The sequence below is a fragment of the Elephas maximus genome, chromosome 27 (genome assembly GCF_024166365.1).
Source record: "Elephas maximus indicus isolate mEleMax1 chromosome 27, mEleMax1 primary haplotype, whole genome shotgun sequence".
Taxonomy (NCBI): Eukaryota; Metazoa; Chordata; class Mammalia; order Proboscidea; family Elephantidae; genus Elephas; species Elephas maximus.
Window position 1 is genome coordinate 34,891,244 of NC_064845.1, and position 23,253 is coordinate 34,914,496.

The window sequence follows — 23,253 nt, forward strand, 5'->3', positions numbered from 1 at the left end:
CATCTTTATATTCACACCAACCTTCAATGTTTCTCCACTTATAAACCAATTCGAGTAAATTTTGGTAAACAAACATCATAAAAGATGAAAGAATACTGTCATACATCCTCTCAGCAAAACTAATAGCCTAGGTTCTGGTCAGAAAACACTGAATGATGAATTCCTTCCGGTAGAATGACTAACTGAAAGAGAATAGCTATTTCTTTTTTGTCCTTAGAAATACAGTGTTTACTCATCAATTCAGAGGTCTGAGAAAATCTAGGCTATCATCATCCAGGCTCAAAGTCTGAGATTGCACACATGATCAACTTCACCCTCATCACTAGAGCCTACAGTGGTTTTATATCTCCCCTAGCATTTATTTTTTGATTTGTCTAATAATTATGAAGTCTTCTCTCTCAAATCTTCTCTCTGCCATTATGGTAGAAAATGAAAAATTTTGAATTCTCAACTTTATTCAATGGAAGCTTGAAAAAAAAAAAAAAAAAGACTACAAAGATTTTGTCTCCATACATCTTTTATACCTTCTTAAATGATGGGCAATACTTTGAGGGCAACATAATAAGAAAACTAAAGGGTAATAGAAAAAAAAAAAAAGCAGTGATTTATTGTTAAACCAACCTTCTGAGAAATTCCATCACTCTCCCATTTCCTTACTGTTTTAGTCTTTTTTGGGAATAACTGTTAAAATACTTCTTAGGGTGATGAATTAGAAAAATGTTTCAAGATACTGGGAAAATAAGGTCGCTAAAGATTCCATAACATATCTCAGATTTATAAAAGGGTCTAACAGGCCCACATGGTAACTGCAAGACAGAATGAGTTTTATTTTATTTCAAAAAAATAGTAAAATTTCCTTTTGTTCTTTAGACAACTTTGAAGAAATAAGTCAATCTTTATAATTAACACTGCTCCAAAAAAAAAAAAAAAAAAACCCTCAAAAGCCAAGAGTTCAATAAATAATTTACTAAAGGTTGATTCGCCACATCACAGACATCTTTTAATTTCTTATTCATTCTACTTATTCCTTCTAATCCATTCCGTTTTTCTTCTTGAAATCCACTGATTTTTCATTCTAACACCTGAACCTGTTACCCTGTAGACCTGCTATGTAACTGGCATCCAGGATTTTTTCCTTACATGTCTAGGTTAGTTCCACCTAGTTTCTTATATGCCACACATCATCGTCGTCCTTTCTTTCACCCTTAAATTCATACAAGAATAGGTGGGAGACAAATTTTCAGTACTTGCTTATCTATTTGTAATCAATTAGACTGACACTTTGGCGAGGCATACATTTATAAATTTACAATAATTTTCCCTCATAATTTAGTAGGACTGCCCCACTGTCTTCTAATGTTTTACAATGTTGCTGTGGACGAAGGGTTAACAAGATAATACCTGTTTTTCACCTGTATTTAACTCCCTAGCTCTGTTCTTCTAATGAGCTGATAAGCGTAGTGTATCAACTATGTTGCTAGGCAACATTGCTTATGGTACACATCCCCTGACAAATTCTCTCTAGAGTTCCTATAGGAAGCCATAGCTTTGGGTTTCCTAAGTGTGGTGACCCCTGTAACTGAACACGTCCCTTTTGCAGCCACCTGGGAAACTCTACCTATTAACCCAGCACGGTTCCTGCACTCACAATGTCGAGCTCATGTCCTTATACGTGAGCTAACTGCTATATGAGCTGCTGTGCAGGACTCTCTCAGAAGAGTGATGCCTAAAGTTACACTGTACGTTCCTGTCCCGTATCCGTCTGAGTAGACAGGTACCAGAGGTGGCCTATGAGAGTTTTGGGAGTCTGTCTACTAGAACCTAAAAAGACCACCTGGTGGAAGCTGCAGTTGCTAACGAGAAGTCTAATGCCAGTCTAATTACTCTGGCTTTGTAGCTGATCTCACTTGTTTGTCCCCTTTGGTTTCACAGTGATGTATCTAGGTTGCAGGTTTTTCCATCCTGCCTGGCATCTGGTAACCTCTTTCAAACTACATATCTCACCTCAGTTCAAGAAAATATTCATGTATTATTTCTCAATTTCCTTCTATGTCTTTCTTTTTGAAACTCCTATTATTTAAATGTGATATTTCCTGAATTATTCCTCTTTGTCACTTTTATCTCATTCTGCTTCTGACTTTTTGCTCTATTTTGTGGCAGATCTCTTTGACTTCATATTATAGCCCTTGAATTGAATTTTTAATTTCAGCAATCATAATCTTAATTTATAAAAATCCTTTTTGGTTCGCTAATCTTTTTCTATAGCAATTTGTTCCCTCAATCACGGATGTAGTTTCTTCACAAATCTGTGAAAATACATTTTCTGTTTATTTTTAATTTCTCTTTATGTCTTGAATTTTTCTGTTGCCTTTGAGATTATTTAACTTTCATATTTTGGTCTTTCTCTTTCGTGCTGTTAGTTTTCAGTTTGGCAATCTTTAATTGTCTATTTATATTTAAAAATGCAATACTGGGCTGATAATTCCAGACATCTGGTGTGGATTTTTTTCACTGCCATATATGAAGGTTTTCATTTTCCCATGGTATCATTTCAATATACGACTTTTGAAACAATTTAAGTAGTTAGAGGTACTTCTACGTGCTCATATGATACAGACCACCATACTGAAATGCAAACTATACCTATCAGAGAAATAGTTTGCACTTTATAAGCAAACTATCAAAACTTACCTTACACTAATAGTAAACATTTCCAGGATATCTTTTCCTAGTAACCAACCAACCAACATGATTATACCTGAAAAAGAATCAAAGGGCTAGTTTTTCCTTTTATATAAAATCAACTAGGCATAGAAAGGACACAGTATCAAGTTGACAGTATACAAAAGTTCCCTTGATATTATCAAGTTGATGGTATCCAAAATTCTCTTGACATAAAAGGGAAGGTATACAATATATTACAAAAATTCATTAAGTAAGGGAGATTAAGGTCAGCGATGTGGACACATGCACGTACAAAATACCACCTTTTGTTGCCTTTGCTCCCTCTCATCCCTTAAAGCAATAACATCTGGGAATCCCCAGTGTAAGAAAACATAGTTGGTATTTTCACAGAATATAAAATAAGAAGCACTCAGGACTTGGCTCAGTGATGCACCTTACTTAGGACATTTCAAACTGCATTAACATTTAAAAATTACTCCTTTCATGACATTTAAAAATAAAAAATCCACTAACATAAGCCAAACAGCTGATTCCATGCCCCCTACTTTAATCTTTAAGAATACAGGGCACCACTGAGCTTTTGAGAAACAAGAAAACATAGTATCATCTGAGGTTTAATAAAATAAACCAATCTTGAGATTGTATTCTAGAACAATACAGACATTTAAAACAAATTTTTCTTCATCTTTGTACAACTACAAAACAAGGATCCAGATCATGGCTCTCAAAGATCCTACCCCAAATACTATCCTGATGAAAAAACTATGTCCAATGAATTATACCAGGGGTCAGCAAACCATCACCTATGGGCCTCCTGCCTAGCCACGCCCATTCATGTACATACTTTCTATGGCTGATTTTCCACTGACAGCAGAGTTGATTATTTCCATCAGACCACATGGACTACAAGTCAAAAATATTTACCAAAAAAAAGTCTGCTAACCACTGATGTAGGTTCTATTCCATATAATATCTTGCCAAGGAAAATTATGTCCAATGCATTATACTAACACAGAACCAGGCAGTGATAAAGTTGAAAGCCTTTTATCACTAAATTGAGGGTTTTTGCCTTTTTTTTTTTTTTTTTACCACAGTGTAGTGTTAATATAGACTAACCCAGTGCCATTGAGTCCAGCATGATTTAATTCCCTGGAATGCCCTTTATTAAATTTACTACAAAAATTCTAGAAAATAAATAGCAAGAATTAAATAAAGGGTGTTATGAGAACATCCACATTAGCTCAGCGAGAGCAGCTAATTACCTTCCTACCTTCTACTTTATGAAGACAGATGGATCAATGGAATTAATGTTTACAGAATTACTTCACTGAGCCTGTACAGCAGAAACACTGCTTTAAAATTTATCGATTTTAAGACAATAAAGTAGCTAGAATAATTAAAAATAGCATGGTAGAAGAATGAGAAGTAAAAAAGAATTCCAGAAATAGAGGCAAGTGTTTAATTACAATAAAAATGTCATTTCAATTCATTGAATAAAGAATGAACTATAGAATTGATGGTACTGGGATAATTAACTATTTTTTTAATTATTATTAACTTTTATTGAGCTTCAAGTGAACGTTTACAAATCAAGTCAAACTGTCACATATAAGTTTATATACACCTTACTCCGTACTCCCACTTGCTCTCCCCTTAATGAGTCAGCCCTTCCAGTCTCTCCTTTTGTGACAATTTTGCCAGCTTCCAACTCTCTCTATCCTCCCATCCCTCCTCCAGACAGGAGGTGCCAACACAGTCTCAAGTGTCCACCTGATACAAATAGCTCACTCTTCATCAGCATCTCCCTCCTACCCACTGTCCAGTCCCTTCCATGTCTGATGAGTTGTCTTCGGGAATGGTTCCTGTCCTGGGCCAACAGAAGGTTTGGGGACCATGACCACCGGGATTCCTCTAGTCTCATTCAGACCATTAAGTATGGTCTTTTTGTGAGAATTTGGGGTCTGCATCCCACTGATCTCCTGCTCCCTCAGGGGTTCTCTGTTGTGCTCCCTGTCAGGGCAGTTATCGATTATGGCCGGGCACCAACCAGTTCTTCTGGTCTCAATAATTAACTTTTGAGTAAGAAAGCTATAACTCTACCTCATGCCATTTGATAAATTCTAACTATAACAGATAAATTTAAGTGTCTAAAATAAAATCTAAAGTAGCAGAAAAATGTTTAAATAAATGTTTTTACAATCATAAGTTTGGAAAACCCTTTATGAATAAAATAAACACAGAAACCATAATTGCATAATTCGCAATGGCAGGGGGCTATAAGGAGCTCAGGGCAAGGGGCTGTTTCAATTGTGCTGTATTTCCTCTATCCCCACGAAGTTACACATCCCTCAAGTACAATTTGAAAATGAACCAAAAACCAAAACTTATAACTTAAACAGCAAAAAGATTGATATTGCAATTATATAAAGAACTCTTACCAATCTATGACTCAAGCCACAGAAGAAGAAGGGACAAAAGGGAGGGATTGGTAAGTCATAAAATAAAATAAAAAGGAACAAGACACATGTGAAAAGCTGTTCAGTTTCTCTAATAATAAACTACACAATGAAATAATGAGTGGCGTTTTATTCACCTATGAAATTAATAACAAAGTTGGCAAGAGTGCTAGAAGAGAGGTACTTTTAACCTGCTCATGAAGGGTACAGCTTGCTATACAAAGCAGGTGCCTTTAAAAACTTGTCTAAAAATTACATACACACCCTTTGACCACATAATATCACTTCTAACAATTTACCTTAAGGAAATGAGGTGTTCACAAAAAATAAATACCTGCACTGAAGAATTATTTACGCGAGTAAAAAAAAAAAACTCAAAACAACCTAAATGCCTAAAAGAGACTCGATTATATGTATTCATACAATGGAGGCTTTAAATATGTCTTAGGTGAGCACTACCTAATGACAGGATGTTCACGATGAGACGTTTTAAAAAAAAAGGTAAGCCATAAAAACTCTCATATTTTTCTCAAAGACTAGAAGGAAAACCCTAAAATGTTTATAGAAATGCCCTCTCATTACAGAGATTATATGAAGTTTTATTTATTCTTTGTAAAAAAGAAAAAAAAAAAGGCACCATAGCTGGGCATTAGTTTTGTAATGATTCTAAAAAAAGTAGCAAGCTAAAAAAAAACCAAATGAAACAGGACTACAATAGCCCCTCACTCCCCCACCAAAAAAGAAAAGCAAAGTAAAAATATGAGATAGACATACTCACTCTTCTCTTACCTATTATACCAAAGGAGTAAAAGGAAAGTTGTTTTCCTAAGAGGTCCATGCTCTTCTGTAGAGGGGTTTTTGGGGCCTTGCCAAAGTGGAGAGAAGTGTCATCACAATTACTGGGCAAACACCATTTTAATATAAGTAAACACAAATGTCTCCTTTTCAAAAAAAATCAGATGCTTAAAAATGATATCGGTGAAACCATTTAAAATGCCAGGTAAACAGACATCGGCTACTGTTGTTACGGTAACTAAAACTTACCAAGCCTTACCAGATGCCAGGAACTCTGCTAAGTGCTTAACATACCCAGGTCTCAGTTAACCACACAGCTCTCCCATAAGATAAACATGACCACCTTCACTGAGGAAACTGAGACTTAGAGACATAAAACAATGGCTAAGGTCTCGCAGCAAGGGAAGGCAAAAACTCTTCAATTTCAAAAAGTCTATTTGAAAAGATCTATTCTCCTGTGCTTCTCTTTGAGGAAAAATTTATTCTCCCATCTACCAACTTTTCCCGGACTTTATACCACCAGCTGTCCCCTCACTTGGTTTTCTAATCTGTTCACTTTCTGTGTGTTGACCAACAGACTAGTGGCCCAAGACTTTTTACCCCATTCACTCCCTGACCCCCTCCCCACCCAGTCTTCCCTTCACTGTCAAGCTTTTTGGAATGGATTTTCACACTTCATCAGATACTGGAGTCTTAGAAGGTAACCTGAGAAATCCATGTGATTTTTTTGGAATATGGTATTTGCAGAATACAATTTTTTATATATAGAAAAGTATTTTAAATAAGAAAGAACTAATCTTCAAAACACCGTTTACCAAGAATATCTTTTAGGTTATTGTACTAGGCAATCGTTTTATTTTCCTTGCTTGGAATTATGTAAATTTGAAAATACTGGTAGAAGAAATGTTCTGAAGTACAAACATATTAATCAGTAATCCTTAAAACTGATATGATAAAGCTAATTTTTAAAAAGAGTAAGATCTCTAAATGATTGGCCACAAATCTTTTCCACCATAAACAATGAATAAAAATCAAAACGTTTTAGAATACTGTATCAGTTCAGGTACTCAATAAAAGACTTTCCAGTTATGTTGCTAAGCAGAGACTAATATTCTGAATAAAATACGGCTTCCACAGTACATGAAATAACCCACCAATATTCTCTTTCCTCTACTTACAGTGAAGAATTTCAGATTTGAACTAGAGAGGTAAATACTCACTTCTTCTGCTTGCATCATTTTAAAAACTTCTCCAAATTCAGAATTTTCTCCTGTTCCAATGACAATACCCTAGGAGGGAAAAAAGAAAAATACATTGACATTCAGATGGAATCACCTCTCTCAATCAAAAATCAAACCCTTTCATCCCCTTTCTTTAAAGGCCAGCCCACAGAGGAGATGCCTGACACTCACATCCAACGTTCCTGGTCAGCTTACTTTAAAGGCTAGCCCAAAGAGAAGATGCCTGACACTCACATCCAACGTTCCTGGTCAGCTTACTTTAAAGGCTAGCCCAAAGAGAAGATGCCTGACACTCACATCCAACGTTCCTGGTCAGCTTACTTTAAAGGCTAGCCCAAAGAGAAGATGCCTGACACTCACATCCAACGTTCCTGGTCAGCTTACTTTAAAGGCTAGCCCACAGAGGAGATGCCTGACACTCACATCCAACGTTCCTGGTCAGCTTACTTTAAAGGCTAGCCCACAGAGGAGATGCCTGACACTCACATCCAACGTTCCTGGTCAGCTGACTTTAAAGGCTAGCCCAAAGAGAAGATGCCTGACACTCACATCCAACGTTCCTGGTCAGCTTACTTTAAAGGCTAGCCCACAGAGGAGATGCCTGACACTCACATCCAACGTTCCTGGTCAGCTTACTTTAAAGGCTAGCCCACAGAGGAGATGCCTGACACTCACATCCAACGTTCCTGGTCAGCTTACTTTAAAGGCTAGCCCACAGAGGAGATGCCTGACACTCACATCCAACGTTCCTGGTCAGCTTACTTTAAAGGCTAGCCCACAGAGGAGATGCCTGACACTCACATCCAACGTTCCTGGTCAGCTTACTTTAAAGGCTAGCCCAAAGAGAAGATGCCTGACACTCACATCCAACGTTCCTGGTCAGCTTACTTTAAAGGCTAGCCCACAGAGGAGATGCCTGACACTCACATCCAACGTTCCTGGTCAGCTTACTTTAAAGGCTAGCCCACAGAGGAGATGCCTGACACTCACATCCAATGTTCCTGGTCAGCTTACTTTTCAGTGTTACTATACATCATTAGTATTTACTTCTTCTGATGCAAACTGTGAAAGCAAATATTTCACTAAAATAATACTGCCTCAATTCTGGGGCCCATTTTTGCCTATTTTAATATTTCTAAAATCTGAATCTCTTATACTCAATATAGACAGCTAATATGATTTCTTCCACTCAAATGCAGTTGTTCTGTGAATATCAGAATCAAAGAAATAAAGTATTTGAAGACAATCAGTAGGTAAACAATATGTAGCCAGAATATTCACAGCCAGTACCATATCAACTAAATACTAAAAATTTCTTTAACCAGCAGTCCATGAACCACTCTAAGTCAAAAAAGGAACAGGTACCGAGGACTATGCTTTTAAAAGACCCATTATATCTGGTAAATGACAGAACTATGGACAAAGCTTCTTCCCAGGCTCACAAATAGCTCCCATTAGTTAGGTATTTCATACTGTCATTTCTGCCATATATTTTGGAAAATGGCATAAAATTAGTAAAACAGTATTTGAAAAAATGGTTGAAAAGAAAGGAACTACTTTTTTTAAAACAAGGAAAAAAAAATACCTTCGCTTTGCCACAAATGACCAGTGTTCCCATGAAGGCAATGTTGCTCCTTGATGCAAGATCTCCATTAGTCGCAGCTGGCTGAGGAGCTGTCACCTTAGAACAAGGAGTGGTCTCTCCGGTCAAGCTGGACTCATCAATGCAAAGATCCACAGCCTTGGAGAACAAAACCTTTGTTAGTTCAAGCCTGAAGATTCTCGGCGCTATACCTACCATCTCAAAAGTTCATAGCCATCACTTCTTTCTCAAACATCCCGTTTTTACTGATCATCTATATCTTATATAATACCCATTACTCAAAGACAGAAGACCAGAATATATACACCCATATTTAAAAATGAAGTTAAATGAGCAAAATCCAAGACGTGAAAAGCTGGCTGCTACACCATGAGACTAGATCAGGCTAAATTTCAAATATAACCAGGGAAAAGGAAACACTAGCTGAGACCTGGTCTTTATCAAGAGAAAACTAAACTCTTTAATAATAAAATATGATGTCCTAATTTTGACATGATTTAAAGTTCTGGAAATGTGTTTGGCAGATATAAAACCAAAGATGATAAAATGAGAAACATGAATAAAGAGTTAAAAAAGAAATCATTTCATCATTTTGAGGTCAATATCCATGAAATTCTTCTTGCTATACTTCCCTGCATTTATTCCAAATAAAAGTTAGTAAGAATCAAAATGTATACATATATGCCTCCATGGAGATCATGGATACCCTAGGTATTTTTAAAAAGAGAGGAAAAGCATAGCTTTATTAGCCCTATCAGTGACTTGGCTCTTCAGCTTCAACCTTAGGCCAACGGCCATTGAGGAGGGTAAGAATTTTTTAAATTTAAAATTTTTTTTAAATTCTACAGAAAAGGAGGGTCACAGCACAATAGCAATCAGTCTTGTCTAGTGCAGGAGACAAGCTGGTAAGGAAGAAAAAGGGGATTTGGGCCCTTACGTCTCTTTTTTTTCTATATAATTATAAATTCCTAACTAGAACTCAAACTACCAAGAACATATAACCAATGAGATTTGTCTAAATCACACAATGTAGCTACTAGCTGCATAGATCTCATCTGTCTGTTTCAAAAATATAAGATTATCAAAGGCACTTTCAGGTGACAAAAACAACTGGAAGGAAACTAGCACATTTTGATTTTTTTTATAGACTCTGCTGACATTTCAAGAAAGAGAGAAGAAATTCAGCTATTAAAACAATTTTCAATCACCTCAGAAAGGAACGTTATGGTGGGCACTTCAAATAACTAAAGGGAGAGAAGCAAAGAGTACACAGCTAAAAACAGCTCAGCTGAGCAAGTCCACAAGAAGAGATAGGGGAATGAAGAGGTTCACATGGTTTGAAGAAGGGCCCTAAAGCCTCACAGGAATAAGGTTTGTTTTGAGACAGTAATTCCCACAAAACAGTAGGGATTAAAATCCATATAATCATTTATTTAAGAATCTGGGTCCCTACTCTGTACCTGGTACAGTGCTACTTAATATGGATACAACAAACAAGACATGTTCTCTGGCCCCAGGGAGCTTATCCTCAATTGGAAATTTACAGTTTAGAAATCCCTTTCCCTGCCCAGAAAACCCTGGTTAGGAGCTATGGCCATTAAGCAAAAGGTTGGCAGTTCGAATCTACCAGGCATTCCTTGGAAACCCTATGCGGCAGTTCTACTCTGTCCTATAGCGTCACTATGAGTCAGAATCGACCCAACGGCAACAAGTTTGGTTTTTCTGTTTTTCACTGCCCAAGAAACAGAAAACGGGTAAATGAAATGTTTGTAACAATGCCAAATGTGCACCTACAAGCTAGGAAGATCATATGAGGTCAAACAATAAGATACGCTTTTTGTCTGTCTCTCCCACAAGAATGTTAGCATAAAGAGGGTAGAGACCACATTGTTTTAATCACTAATTAAAACTCTTATAAAACAAATATCCAAACTCTTGCAAATTGTCTGGCACAGAGTTAGCATTTAATAATATATAAGAAATCAGTTATTCTATAATACAGGTAATAAGGTATCTTAAGAGAACATACTTTAAGAGTTAAAATAGCAGCAAAGTACAAAATTGAGTTGGAATTACATTAAATTACTACTTACTTTAACCAGTTAATTTTTTTCCTTTCATGAAATGATTCTTTCTCTACTAAAGACCTTAAGAATAAGTCCTAGATAAAAACTAGACACCAAATGGTTTTCTCCTTTCAAGATTATAGAAAAGTATACACATTTACATCAAGTTTGAGAAACCAAGTAACCATTACTTTAATAAAATTTAATGCTCAAATATATGAATTTGAACTTTCTAACAAAAAAAATTTTAAGAAGCATAAATTCATCTTTTATTAAGAAAATTAACCAAGAAAAAAACGTGATCAATCCCAAAAGTATAAAGTTTACTAGGAAAATGATTAAGACTGGGAACATAGTTTACAATCCAAGCGTCGTCAGGAAATCATTGAATTCTGACTGTCACTTGGTGATCTGGAATTCCCGTCCAGGCATCCCAGTGCACAGAACAGGCTGTGTTCACATGTTTGTTCTCATCTCCACTTTGGAATGTGCAAAACATCATGAAGCATGATGCTAACAATGTTATCTTAAATTCTAAGTTTGCAAACTGGGGTACACATGTGGTGGAAACGAAGTAACAGCACATCTTCCTGTCTCCTTTCCGTAGGTGAAAGGTCAGCCCTGGGCAAATTTTTATGTACGTCAAGTTGATTTTAAGGAATTTCTCCCTTTTTTAATGTGCTAAATACGTATAATAAAACATTTGCCACTCCAACAATTTCCACATGCACAACTCAGTGACATTAATTACATTCACCATGTTGTACAATGATATGGAGACTTTAAAACTATATGAGGTCTTAACCAGACGAAGAGAAGCAAAAGTAGGGTTCAGGCCTAAAATCCAACTTATGTAAGAATGTGTTTAAGGTTATAGTTGATGCTAGAATCCATTTTGTGTGAGCATTTGTTAAAAGTTAATCATTATGTAGTTTCAGGAAGAAATGAGAGTGCAAGCCGAAACTCATTGTTCAATTATTTCCCCTACTTGGAGGAATGTTCCATGAAGCGCACTTTATCCTGACCAACCAAGGGGCTCTGCTACAGGGAAGTTACGCTCTCAGAAAGGAGTTTATTGCAATTTCCTTATGACTCACCTGGAAACCCACTGCAAGTCACTAAGCCAAGAACAGATGACGCCAGCTCCTTCGCAGAGAAACCTCCCCACAGTAACTAAACGGTATCTAGCCAACAAAGGCTCTTTTAAACCAGTCATACATCCCCACACGTTACGCTTCCCACTGGGGACAGTAAGGTATTAACGACTAACCGCCAGAGTGTCTGTCCAACCTCACTTCCCACTGGGGACAGTAAGGTATTAACGACTAACCGCCAGAGTGTCTGTCCAACCTCACTTCCCACTGGGGACAGTAAGGTATTAACGACTAACCCGCCAGAGTGTCTGTCCAACCTCACTTCCCACTGGGGACAGTAAGGTATTAACGACTAACCCGCCAGAGTGTCTGTCCAACCTCACTTCCCACTGGGGACAGTAAGGTATTAACGACTAACCGCCAGAGCGTCTGTCCAACCTCACTTCCCACTGGGGACAGTAAGGTATTAACGACTAACCGCCAGAGCGTCTGTCCAACCTCACTTCCCACTGGGGACAGTAAGGTATTAACGACTAACCGCCAGAGCGTCTGTCCAACCTCACTTCCCACTGGGGACAGTAAGGTATTAACGACTAACCGCCAGAGCGTCTGTCCAACCTCACTTCCCACTGGGGACAGTAAGGTATTAACGACTAACCGCCAGAGCGTCTGTCCAACCTCACTTCCCACTGGGGACAGTAAGGTATTAACGACTAACCGCCAGAGCGTCTGTCCAACCTCACTTCCCACTGGGGACAGTAAGGTATTAACGACTAACCGCCAGAGCGTCTGTCCAACCTCACTTCCCACTGGGGACAGTAAGGTATTAACGACTAACCGCCAGAGCGTCTGTCCAACCTCACTTCCCACTGGGGACAGTAAGGTATTAACGACTAACCGCCAGAGCGTCTGTCCAACCTCACTTCCCACTGGGGACAGTAAGGTATTAACGACTAACCGCCAGAGCGTCTGTCCAACCTCACTTCCCACTGGGGACAGTAAGGTATTAACGACTAACCGCCAGAGCGTCTGTCCAACCTCACTTCCCACTGGGGACAGTAAGGTATTAACGACTAACCGCCAGAGCGTCTGTCCAACCTCACTTCCCACTGGGGACAGTAAGGTATTAACGACTAACCGCCAGAGCGTCTGTCCAACCTCACTTCCCACTGGGGACAGTAAGGTATTAACGACTAACCGCCAGAGCGTCTGTCCAACCTCACTTCCCACTGGGGACAGTAAGGTATTAACGACTAACCGCCAGAGTGTCTGTTCAACCTCACTTCCCACTGGGGACAGTAAGGTATTAACGACTAACCGCCAGAGTGTCTGTCCAACCTCACTTCCCACTGGGGACAGTAAGGTATTAACGACTAACCCGCCAGAGTGTCTGTTCAACCTCACTTCCCACTGGGGACAGTAAGGTATTAACGACTAACTGCCAGAGTGTCTGTCCAACCTCACTTCCCACTGGGGACAGTAAGGTATTAACGACTAACCGCCAGAGTGTCTGTCCAACCTCACTTCCCACTGGGGACAGTAAGGTATTAACGACTAACCGCCAGAGCGTCTGTCCAACCTCACTTCCCACTGGGGACAGTAAGGTATTAACGACTAACCCGCCAGAGCGTCTGTCCAACCTCACTTCCCACTGGGGACAGTAAGGTATTAACGACTAACCGCCAGAGCGTCTGTCCAACCTCACTTCCCACTGGGGACAGTAAGGTGTTAACGACTAACCGCCAGAGTGTCTGTCCAACCTCACTTCCCACTGGGGACAGTAAGGTATTAACGACTAACCCGCCAGAGCGTCTGTCCAACCTCACTTCCCACTGGGGACAGTAAGGTATTAACGACTAACCGCCAGAGCGTCTGTCCAACCTCACTTCCCACTGGGGACAGTAAGGTATTAACGACTAACCGCCAGAGCGTCTGTCCAACCTCACTTCCCACTGGGGACAGTAAGGTATTAACGACTAACCGCCAGAGCGTCTGTTCAACCTCACTTCCCACTGGGGACAGTAAGGTATTAACGACTAACCGCCAGAGCGTCTGTCCAACCTCACTTCCCACTGGGGACAGTAAGGTATTAACGACTAACCGCCAGAGTGTCTGTCCAACCTCACTTCCCACTGGGGACAGTAAGGTATTAACGACTAACCGCCAGAGTGTCTGTCCAACCTCACTTCCCACTGGGGACAGTAAGGTATTAACGACTAACCCGCCAGAGTGTCTGTCCAACCTCACTTCCCACTGGGGACAGTAAGGTATTAACGACTAACCCGCCAGAGTGTCTGTCCAACCTCACTTCCCACTGGGGACAGTAAGGTATTAACGACTAACCCGCCAGAGTGTCTGTCCAACCTCACTTCCCACTGGGGACAGTAAGGTATTAACGACTAACCGCCAGAGTGTCTGTCCAACCTCACTTCCCACTGGGGACAGTAAGGTATTAACGACTAACCGCCAGAGTGTCTGTCCAACCTCACTTCCCTCTGGGACAGTGTGTCCGACACCCCGATCGTGATTCCGTGGATGCTGCTAGTCTCCTGCGCCCCGTGCATGCGAGCGGATCCTTCGTTGCAGCGATTATCTTTGTCTTAGCCGAATAAAAACCTTTTCATGAAATCCGAGTCTGGGGTCTTTTTCCTCTACAACAACAGCTATCTCCTCCATCCATTCTTAAAACTTTCCATCACCCTTAACAGGAACTCAGGTAGGCGATAATGCCTGTTCTCCTCACACCTGCCCCTGGTAACTGCTAAGAAACTTTGGTCTCCATGCATTTGCCTGTTCTAAACATTTCGTGTCAGTGCAGTCATACAATTATTTCTCCTTTTGTGTCTGGCTTATTTCACTCAGTATAATGTTTTCAAGGTTCATCCATGTCATAGGACGTAGAAGAATTTTATTTCTCTTTATAGCTAAGTAATATTACATTGCATGTATACGCCACGTACTACTACGTTTCTCCATTCGTCTGTTGTTGAGTATTTGGGTTGTTTCCATCTTTTGGCTATTGTGAATAATGCTGCAACGAACACTAATACATAAGGACAGTCATGCATTGCTTAACATCCACGATACAGTCTGTGAAATAGGATGTTACATGGTTTGGACGTTGTGCCAACACCATATTATGTTCTTAGCAAAGAGATACAGGGTACCGTAGTGTACCTGTATTGACTAAATATCCAAGATAACGCACACACACAGTATTGTATCTCAGCTAACATATCTGGCAAGGTAATATACATGATATATGTACTATATACCATCATATGGAGCCCTGGTGGCACAGTGGCTAAGAGCTGGGCTGCAAACCGAGAGATGAGCAGTTTCAATCCACCTGTCGCCCCTTGGAAGCCCTATGGGGCAGTTCTCTTCTGTCCTATGGGGTTGCCAGAATCGACTCGACAGCAAGGGGTTTTGGTACCATTATATAAGGAGCCCTGGTGGCACAGTGGTTAAAGTGATTGACTGCTAACCAAAAGAACAACAGTTCAAAACCACCAGCAGCTCCACAGAAAAGACGTGGCAGTCTTTTTCTGTAGGGATTTAAAGCCTTAGAAACCCTATGGAGTCACTATGAGACGGAATCGACTCGACAGTAGTGGGTTTAATGGTTCTGGGGTACCATTATATGCCTGGCAGCGCCAGACACCTCCTCCTGCTCGGATGCCTGGGTCCCTGCTCCAGACGCCTCCAGCATGCCTAACCCTAGATGATCACCCGTCCTTCCAAGGCCTCAGGACTCTGCAGGAGTGCTCACCCCACACCAGGTCACCAATTGAAAGCTCTCAGCATCCAGACACTTGGGCTCCCACCTGCTGACCACGAACCTGGGTTGCAGCTCCAACCTCTGACAACTCTGGCCTGGTGCTGGCAGCCTCCCACTGCCTAGCACCTCAGCATCCTACACGCCCTCCCAGATGCCTGGTGTCTGTGGTGGGGCCAACTACTCACTGCTCAGGACTGCCGGGAAGCTCCACTCAGGTTCAGGTGGTGCAAGATGTACACAGATTCCGAGAAGCCCCTGTGGCAGCGGGAAAAGTGGAACGAGTCACCCTTCCCCACTCAGCCCCCAGCACCAGCTCAGCCAAGAGACATGAGATACACGTGTTGCATGTGGGAAGCCGTAGGCATTTGCTACATCCAGTTACGTCCACTTCATCCAATTCTCCAGTCAGAATTTCTGAACTGTATTTTAACCTTACGAGATCACAGACATACATAAGGTCGAATGCTACTGAACAGATGTTATGGGGCGCTTGACTGTATCTCTCTGCGTATACATACCTAGGAGTGGAACTGCTGGGTCATATGCAAGTCTATGTTTAACCTTTTAAGAAACTGCCAAAGTACCTCCCACAGCGGCTGCTTCATTTTAACAATTCCACCAACAATAGATAAGGGTTCCAATTTCTTCATATCCTTTCCAACACTTGTTATTTTCCATTTTTCTCACAACAGCCATTCTGTCGTTGCTGTTCTTAGGTGTCCTCAGTTTGGTTCTGACTTAATGACCCTATGTACAACAGAATGAAACAGTGCCCGGTCAGGTGTCATCATCACATTTTTATGCTTGAGCCCATGTTGCAGTCACTGTGTCAATCCATCTCACTGAAGGTCTTCCTATTTTTTGCTGACCATCTACTTTACCAAGCACGATGTCCTTCTCCAGGGACTGATCCCTCCTGATAATGTGTCCAAAATATGTGAGACATAATCTCGCCATCCTTGTTTATAAGGAGCATTCTGGTTGTATTTCTTCCAAGACAGACTTGTTCATTCTTCTGGCGGTCCACGGTATAGTCAATATTCTTCACCAACACCACAGTTCAACAGCATCAGTTCGGGTTTTCCTTACTCAGCGTGCAGCTTTTGCATGCATATGAGGCGACTGAAAACTCTATGGTTTCAGTCAGGCGCACCTTGGTCCTCAAGGTGACGTCTTTGCTTTTTAACACTTTAAAGAGGTCTTTTGCAGCAGACTTGCCCAACGCAATGCGTCGTTTGATTTCTTGACTGCTGCTTCCACAGGCGTCGCTGGCAGATCTAAGTAAAATGAAATCCTTGACAACTTCAATCTTTTCTCCATTTATCATGATGTGGCTTATTGGTCTAGTTGTAAGGATTTTTGTTTTCTTTATGTTGAGGTGTAATCCATACTGAAGGCTGTGGTCTCTTATCTTCATTTGTAAGTCCTTCGGGTCCTCTTCACTTTCAGCAAGCAAGGTTGTGTCATCTCCATAACGCAGGTTATTAGTGAGTCTTCTTCCAATCCTGATGCCCGTTCTTCTTCACATAGTCCAGCTTCTTGGATTATTTGCTCAACATACAGATTGAATAAGTATGGTGAAAGGATACAACCCTGAAGCACACCTTTCCTGACTTTAATCCACGCAGAGCAAAATGGATGTCAGAAGAGACTCTGAAACTTGCTCTTGAACATTGAGTAGCTAAAGCAAAAGGAAGAAATAATGAAGTAGAAGAGCTGAACAGAAGATTTCCAAGGGCAGCTCGAGAAGACAAAGTACTATAACAACATGAGCAAAGACCTGGAGTTAGAAAACCAAAAGGGAAGAACATGGTCGCCATTTCTCAAGCTGAAAGAACCAAAGAAAAAATTCAAGCCTACACAGTTGAAATACTGAAGGATGCTACGAGAAAAACACTAAATGAGAAAGGAAGTATCAAAAGAAGATGGAAGAATACACAGTTACTATACCAAAAAGAATTGGTCAATGTTCAACCACTTGAGGAGGTAGCAGATGATCCAGAACCGATGGCACCGAAGGAGAAAGCACGAAGGTACTGGCGAAGAGCAGGGCTGATGGAATACCAACTGAGCTGTTTCCACAGACAGATGCCGCGCTGGAAGTGCTCACTCGTCTACGTCAAAAAATTGGGAAGACAAGCTACCCGGCCAACTGACTGGAAGAGATCCATATTTATACCTATTCCCAAGAAAGGTAATTCAGCCAAATGCAGAAATTATCGAACAATCTCATTAATACCACACACACGTAAAATTTTCCAGATCATTCAAAAGCAACTGCAGCCGTGTATCAACAGGAAACTGCCAGAAGTTCAGGCCCGATTCAGAAGGGGATGTGGAACCGGAGGTGTCATCGCTGACGGCAGATGGAGCCCGGCCGAAAGCAGAGAGTACCACACGGGTGTTTACCTGTGTTTTAATGATTACGCAAAGACATTCGACTGTGTGGATCATAACAAGTTATGGATAACATTGTGAAGAATGGGAATTCCAGAACACTGAATTCTGCTCATGAGGAACCTGTATATGGATCAAGAGGCAGTCGTCTGAACAGAACAAGGGCAAACTGCGTGGTTTAAAGTCAGGAAGGATGCGCGTCAGAGCTGTATCCTTCCACCACACACAGCCGTCCCAGTGGCGGTAAAGTGGTATTTCACTGTCATTTTGATTTGTGTTTCCCCAATGACTAATGATGTTGAGTATCCTTTATTTGCTGGCCACTATATATCTTCTTTGGTGAAATACCTCTTCAAGTCCTTTGCCTATTTTTTTTTTTTTTTTTTTTAATTTGGGTTGACTTTTTGTTGTTGAATTGCAGGAGTTCTTTATATATTCTGGAGATTAAACCCTTCTGAGGTATATGGTTTCCAAATATTTTCTCCCACACTTTAGGCTGTCTCTTCACTTTGTTGATAAAGCCCTTTGATAAACAAATGTTTCTGATTTTGATGAAGTCCCATTTATCTATTTTGTCTTTCTTGTTGCTCATGCTTTTGGTGTCACATCTAAGACTCCATTGTCCAAAACTAGGTACCGAAGTATTACCCCTATGCTATGTTCTAACAGTTTAATGATTTCAGGTCACTGATCAATGTGGAGTTAATTTTCATATATGGTGTAAGGTATGGATCCTGCTTCATTGTTTTTTGCATATGGAAATCCAACCATTTAATGAAGAGACTATTCTTTCCCCATTAAAGAAACTTAGCACCCTTATTGAAAATCAACTGACCGCAGATGTACGGGCTTATTTCTGAACTCTCAATTCTATTCCATTGGTCTATATGTGTATCATTTTACCAGTATCAGATTGTTTTGAGTATTATAGCTTTGTAGTACACTTTGAAATCAGTAAGTATGAGTCCTACTACCTCAATGCTCTTTTTCAAGATTGTTTTATCTATTCAGGGCCCCTTGAAATTCCATTAAATTTGAGGACCGGCTTTTCCATTTCTGCAAAGAAAGCTGTTGGAATTTTGATCAGGATTCCATTCAATCTATAGATCACTTTGGATAGTACTGACATCTTATAATTCTTCCAATCCATGAACATGGAATGTCCTTTTATTTTTAATGCAACCTATTCTAGTACTTTTCTCCTCAGATGCACGGTGACCTCAATTTTCTTCAGCATCTACTGCCATGGTGCTAATTCCCATGCTCAACTTCATATTACAAAAGGTATTTCTTTCTTCCACCTCCCTTCTGGTCTTTGCCCAGATATTAACTTCTCAGTAAGACCTTCCTTAACCACTCAATCTTAAATTACAACTTTCTACTCCCCACATGTGACAAACCCTATCTCCCTTCCCTGTTTTATTTTTCTCCATAAGCTTTATCATCATCTCTTTTGTGTACGTCTTTCCCCACCAGAATGCAAATCCACAAGGAAAATATATGCTCCACACTCCTGAAACACAAATCTGTTTCAAAAATAGAACCACTATCCCCCAAAAGCTCAAATTACAATTTCTCCAATCAAACTTCAGTAAAAAAGGAAGCAGTTTAATACACATGACAGACACTGCTGTGAACAAATGTTAACCTAATAACTTTCTGAAACTGCTTATGCTTCTTGATATATCTTTGCTGCTTCATTTGGAACTATAATATTTTCTAAAGGTTGCAGTGATTGCAAGAGTTTTAGCAGGAGGCAGCATTTTGAGGGAGTGGGGGGAAGGAGGTCATTTCCAGGGGTGATATTTAGTAAATTAGGCAAACCTATTACAGTTTAACAAAGTCACAATCTATTTCATAAGACATTAGAGTCATTTATCCACTGCATGGATGAGAGAAAGGTAAGATAAAATAAAATCAAAGGATCAACCTCACGCCAACTAGCCAAAAGTTTAAACATTAAACCTTCAGAAGAGTTGCTAATGAGTAGAGAAAGTGATTTTCACTTTTTCTTCATTCTTCCTCAGGCACTCTGATAGATGTGAGAGAATAACTCATGACACCGTTCAAAAATCAGAATATAAATAATAAGCAAGATGTATATCTAATCCATGACCTGAATATTTAACACCTACAGAATAAAAATGCTGAAAAAATTCACAGGATTATTATTCCTGTAAAAAACACTAGGCAGAAAACAGGCATATACGAAAGTCAAAAAGTTTCCTAAATGACAAAAAGTACTTTAAAAAATTAATATATGAAACAACTGGCAGCTATAAATAAGTTCTTAAACTAAAGAACAGCTTGTACACAGCATGCTCTTGAGCCAATCACCTGTCTAGTCCAGAATTGAAAGTCATTAAAAAGCAAATTAGAAATGGATTTCTTTCCTCAGAAAATAATTTTTCAAAATATTCATCTGCAGGTGCCTTATTATGATAAAATTTCTTAAAATTAGATTCCTCTGTTTATTTAAACGAAGAAATATGTAATAAAAAATTCTTCATGATCTCTAGCTTATCAACACTTAAAACCTAGACAACCCAAGTGCTATAAATTATTGAAAAGGCAACAAGAAATCGATTTTATCCCATGGTAAATTCATGCATGAACAATCATCTGTCTGACTCAAGCACACAGGCTGAATTTGATCAAGTGGCCAATAGTTCAAAAGCCAGGATTCAGCTAACAATGACCTCACTACAACTATTAAAACAAATTTCAAAAGACACCTAAAAGACCTGTATCGTCATTATACCTGAGCCAGAAATAGCTCCAAACCTTCTCAAAACCAAGATCATAGCACTGATCTTATTTATTTTTCTCTCTCTCAACTGGGTTGTGTAAACACCACGAAGGCAGTTGTGGGGGGTATGTGTACGTGCACGTGCGTTGTGTTTTTGTTTTGTATTTTCTTATTTCCAGAGGTATAACCCCAGCACCTGAAACAGTGCCTTATCATGGTATGCTCTAAAAAAAAGAAAAAAAAAAAAGCTGAATAAAACAATGAATTTTAAAAAATGTTTTAAGGGATCTACTTTTGCAACAGTCCTTTCCAACCAATGTGAAATGAGAATCTTAAAAAAAAATAAGTGGACAGTAACACAGTCACATTGGTTTTTTCTTCCCTTTTTAAATGCTACTGACTTAATGGGGGGGAAATGTTCTTTCTCTTCAGTGTTTTAAACATGAATAGCATTCCTCACTTCACACTGTTTTGAAGCCACTGAACTCTAAAAATCAGACAACAAAGCACTAGGCAGTAAAAGCTTATTATCCAATCTAAGAGAACAAGCATTTCAATGCTCTAAGTACCTCTGGAGTCACTTACTGGGTTGTTTATGCTAATAAAAAAGAAAAAAAATGAATACTATCACAGAAATGCACACGTGTGACTACATCAAACTGTTTTTCGTGAATATTTCTAAATTCCACAAGTATACTATATACCTTTCTCAAACATTCTACTAAATTTCTTTTAATGCTTAAATTAAAATCCCCACTACCTATCTGTAAAGTGTTTTTTTACAAATCTAAGTATAAAATCACAATAAGAGGGACAGTAACATACCATGAAACAAATTATCAAATTTACCTTGCAAAAAATATTACACTTAAGTCCATACATAAATTTATAATATATCTGTTCCCTTCTGAGATTTTTTTAATAGATCTTTTCTCCCTGCTGAAAAATTAAGCAATAAAAATGTTCTGCTAGCATTTATCATAATAAACAGAAAATATGAGTTTATTTTGTGTTTTACTATATTATTTCACACACAACATTCTTCCACTACATATGCTTTCATATGATTCTGTTTGGACCACCAAGCCATGAAGCAATCTCCTTCCTCTCCCTTCCGGAACTCAAAAAACGCTATTCATTCTACAAAATTCAGCTCTCCCTCAAAAAAGGCTTTCATGGATCCAATCTTGTTCCCAATCAGAATAAGAATTATAAATCCAAATGTGGAAGGTCTTTTAAAAGCCACAGCTACACTCGAAATGACAGACAGTAACAAGTTCTATCAAGAATGCAGAGAAACTGGAACCCTCATACATTGCTGACAGGGATGTAAAATGGTGCAACTGCTCTGTAAAATAGTCTGGCAGTTCCTCCAAAAGTCAGTGTTCAAACAAGCCAGCAATTCTACTCCTAGATACATAAAAGCACATCTCCAGATAAATAAAAAAAAATACAAAGAACACGTGTTCACATAAAACTTGTATACTAATGTTCATAGAAGCGTTATTAAACTAAAAAGTAGAAGCAAATGTCCATCAACTGAGGAACAGGAAACAAATACAATGGAATATTATTCAGCAATAAAAGGGAATAAAGTACTGATATACAGCACAACATGGACGAATCTCAAAAACATTACGTTAAATGAAGGAAATCAAACACATATTGTATGATTTCATTTATAGGAAATGCCCCGAACAGGCAAATCTACAGAAACAGAGAGAGCAGGTTAGTGGCCGCCAGGAGCTGGGGTGTGGGGAGGGCTACAAAGTAGCTACTTCAAGGCAAGGGTTTTCTTTTGGAAGTGATGAAAATATTCCACAATTAGATTGTGGTGATAATTACATAACTCTGAATATACTGAAAACTACTTTAAATGTGTGAATTATATGATATGTGAATTACATCTCAGTAAAGCAATTAAAAAAATTTTTTTTAAGATGTGGTGGGTGCACCAGCACATTGGCATGGCCTACGAGGTGGTTAGGTGACCTTCTAATGAAGATCAAAGACCACAGCCTTCACTATGGCTTGAGCCTCAACATAAGGAAAACAAAAACCCTCACAACTGGACCAATGAACAACATCATGATAAACAGAGAGGAGACTGAAGTTAATCAAGGATTTCATTTTACTTGGATCCACAATCAATACCCACGGAAGCAGCAGTCAAGAAATCAAAGGACCCACTGCACTGGGTAAATCTGCTGCAAAGGACCTCTTTAAAGTGCTGAAAAGCAGGGATGTCACCTTGAAGACTAAGGTGCCCCTGATCCCAGCCATGGTATTTTCAATTGCATCATATGCATGTGAAAGCTGGACAATGAATAGGGAAGACTGAGGAAGAACTGACCCTTTGAATTGTGGTGTTGGTGAAGAATACTGA

The 23,253-nt window shown here is 39.3% G+C and overlaps 1 protein-coding gene and 1 long non-coding RNA gene across 4 annotated transcripts in view; both read right to left on the reverse strand.

Moving 5' to 3' along the window:
- Positions 1-23,253, reverse strand: part of ATP2C1 (ATPase secretory pathway Ca2+ transporting 1) — a 179,290-nt gene that overhangs the window by 38,491 nt on the left and 117,546 nt on the right. Inside the window, exons 8-11 of the mRNA XM_049871118.1 lie at positions 8,763-8,918; positions 7,157-7,225; positions 5,931-6,006; positions 2,692-2,758 (exon numbers count right to left, since the gene is read on the reverse strand). Coding sequence (XP_049727075.1) covers positions 2,692-2,758; positions 5,931-6,006; positions 7,157-7,225; positions 8,763-8,918 — 368 coding nt within the window. The remainder of the gene's footprint in view (positions 1-2,691; positions 2,759-5,930; positions 6,007-7,156; positions 7,226-8,762; positions 8,919-23,253) is intronic.
- On the reverse strand, positions 10,934-21,548 carry LOC126068503 (uncharacterized). 3 transcript variants are annotated; one of them, XR_007515726.1, is made up of 3 exons: positions 14,002-21,548; positions 13,219-13,459; positions 10,934-12,196 (listed from the first exon to the last, which is right to left on the reverse strand). It is a non-coding gene; the product is annotated as an uncharacterized LOC126068503 (long non-coding RNA). The 3 variants fall into 3 exon arrangements; XR_007515725.1 differs by having other exon boundaries at positions 10,934-12,257; XR_007515724.1 differs by having other exon boundaries at positions 10,934-12,318.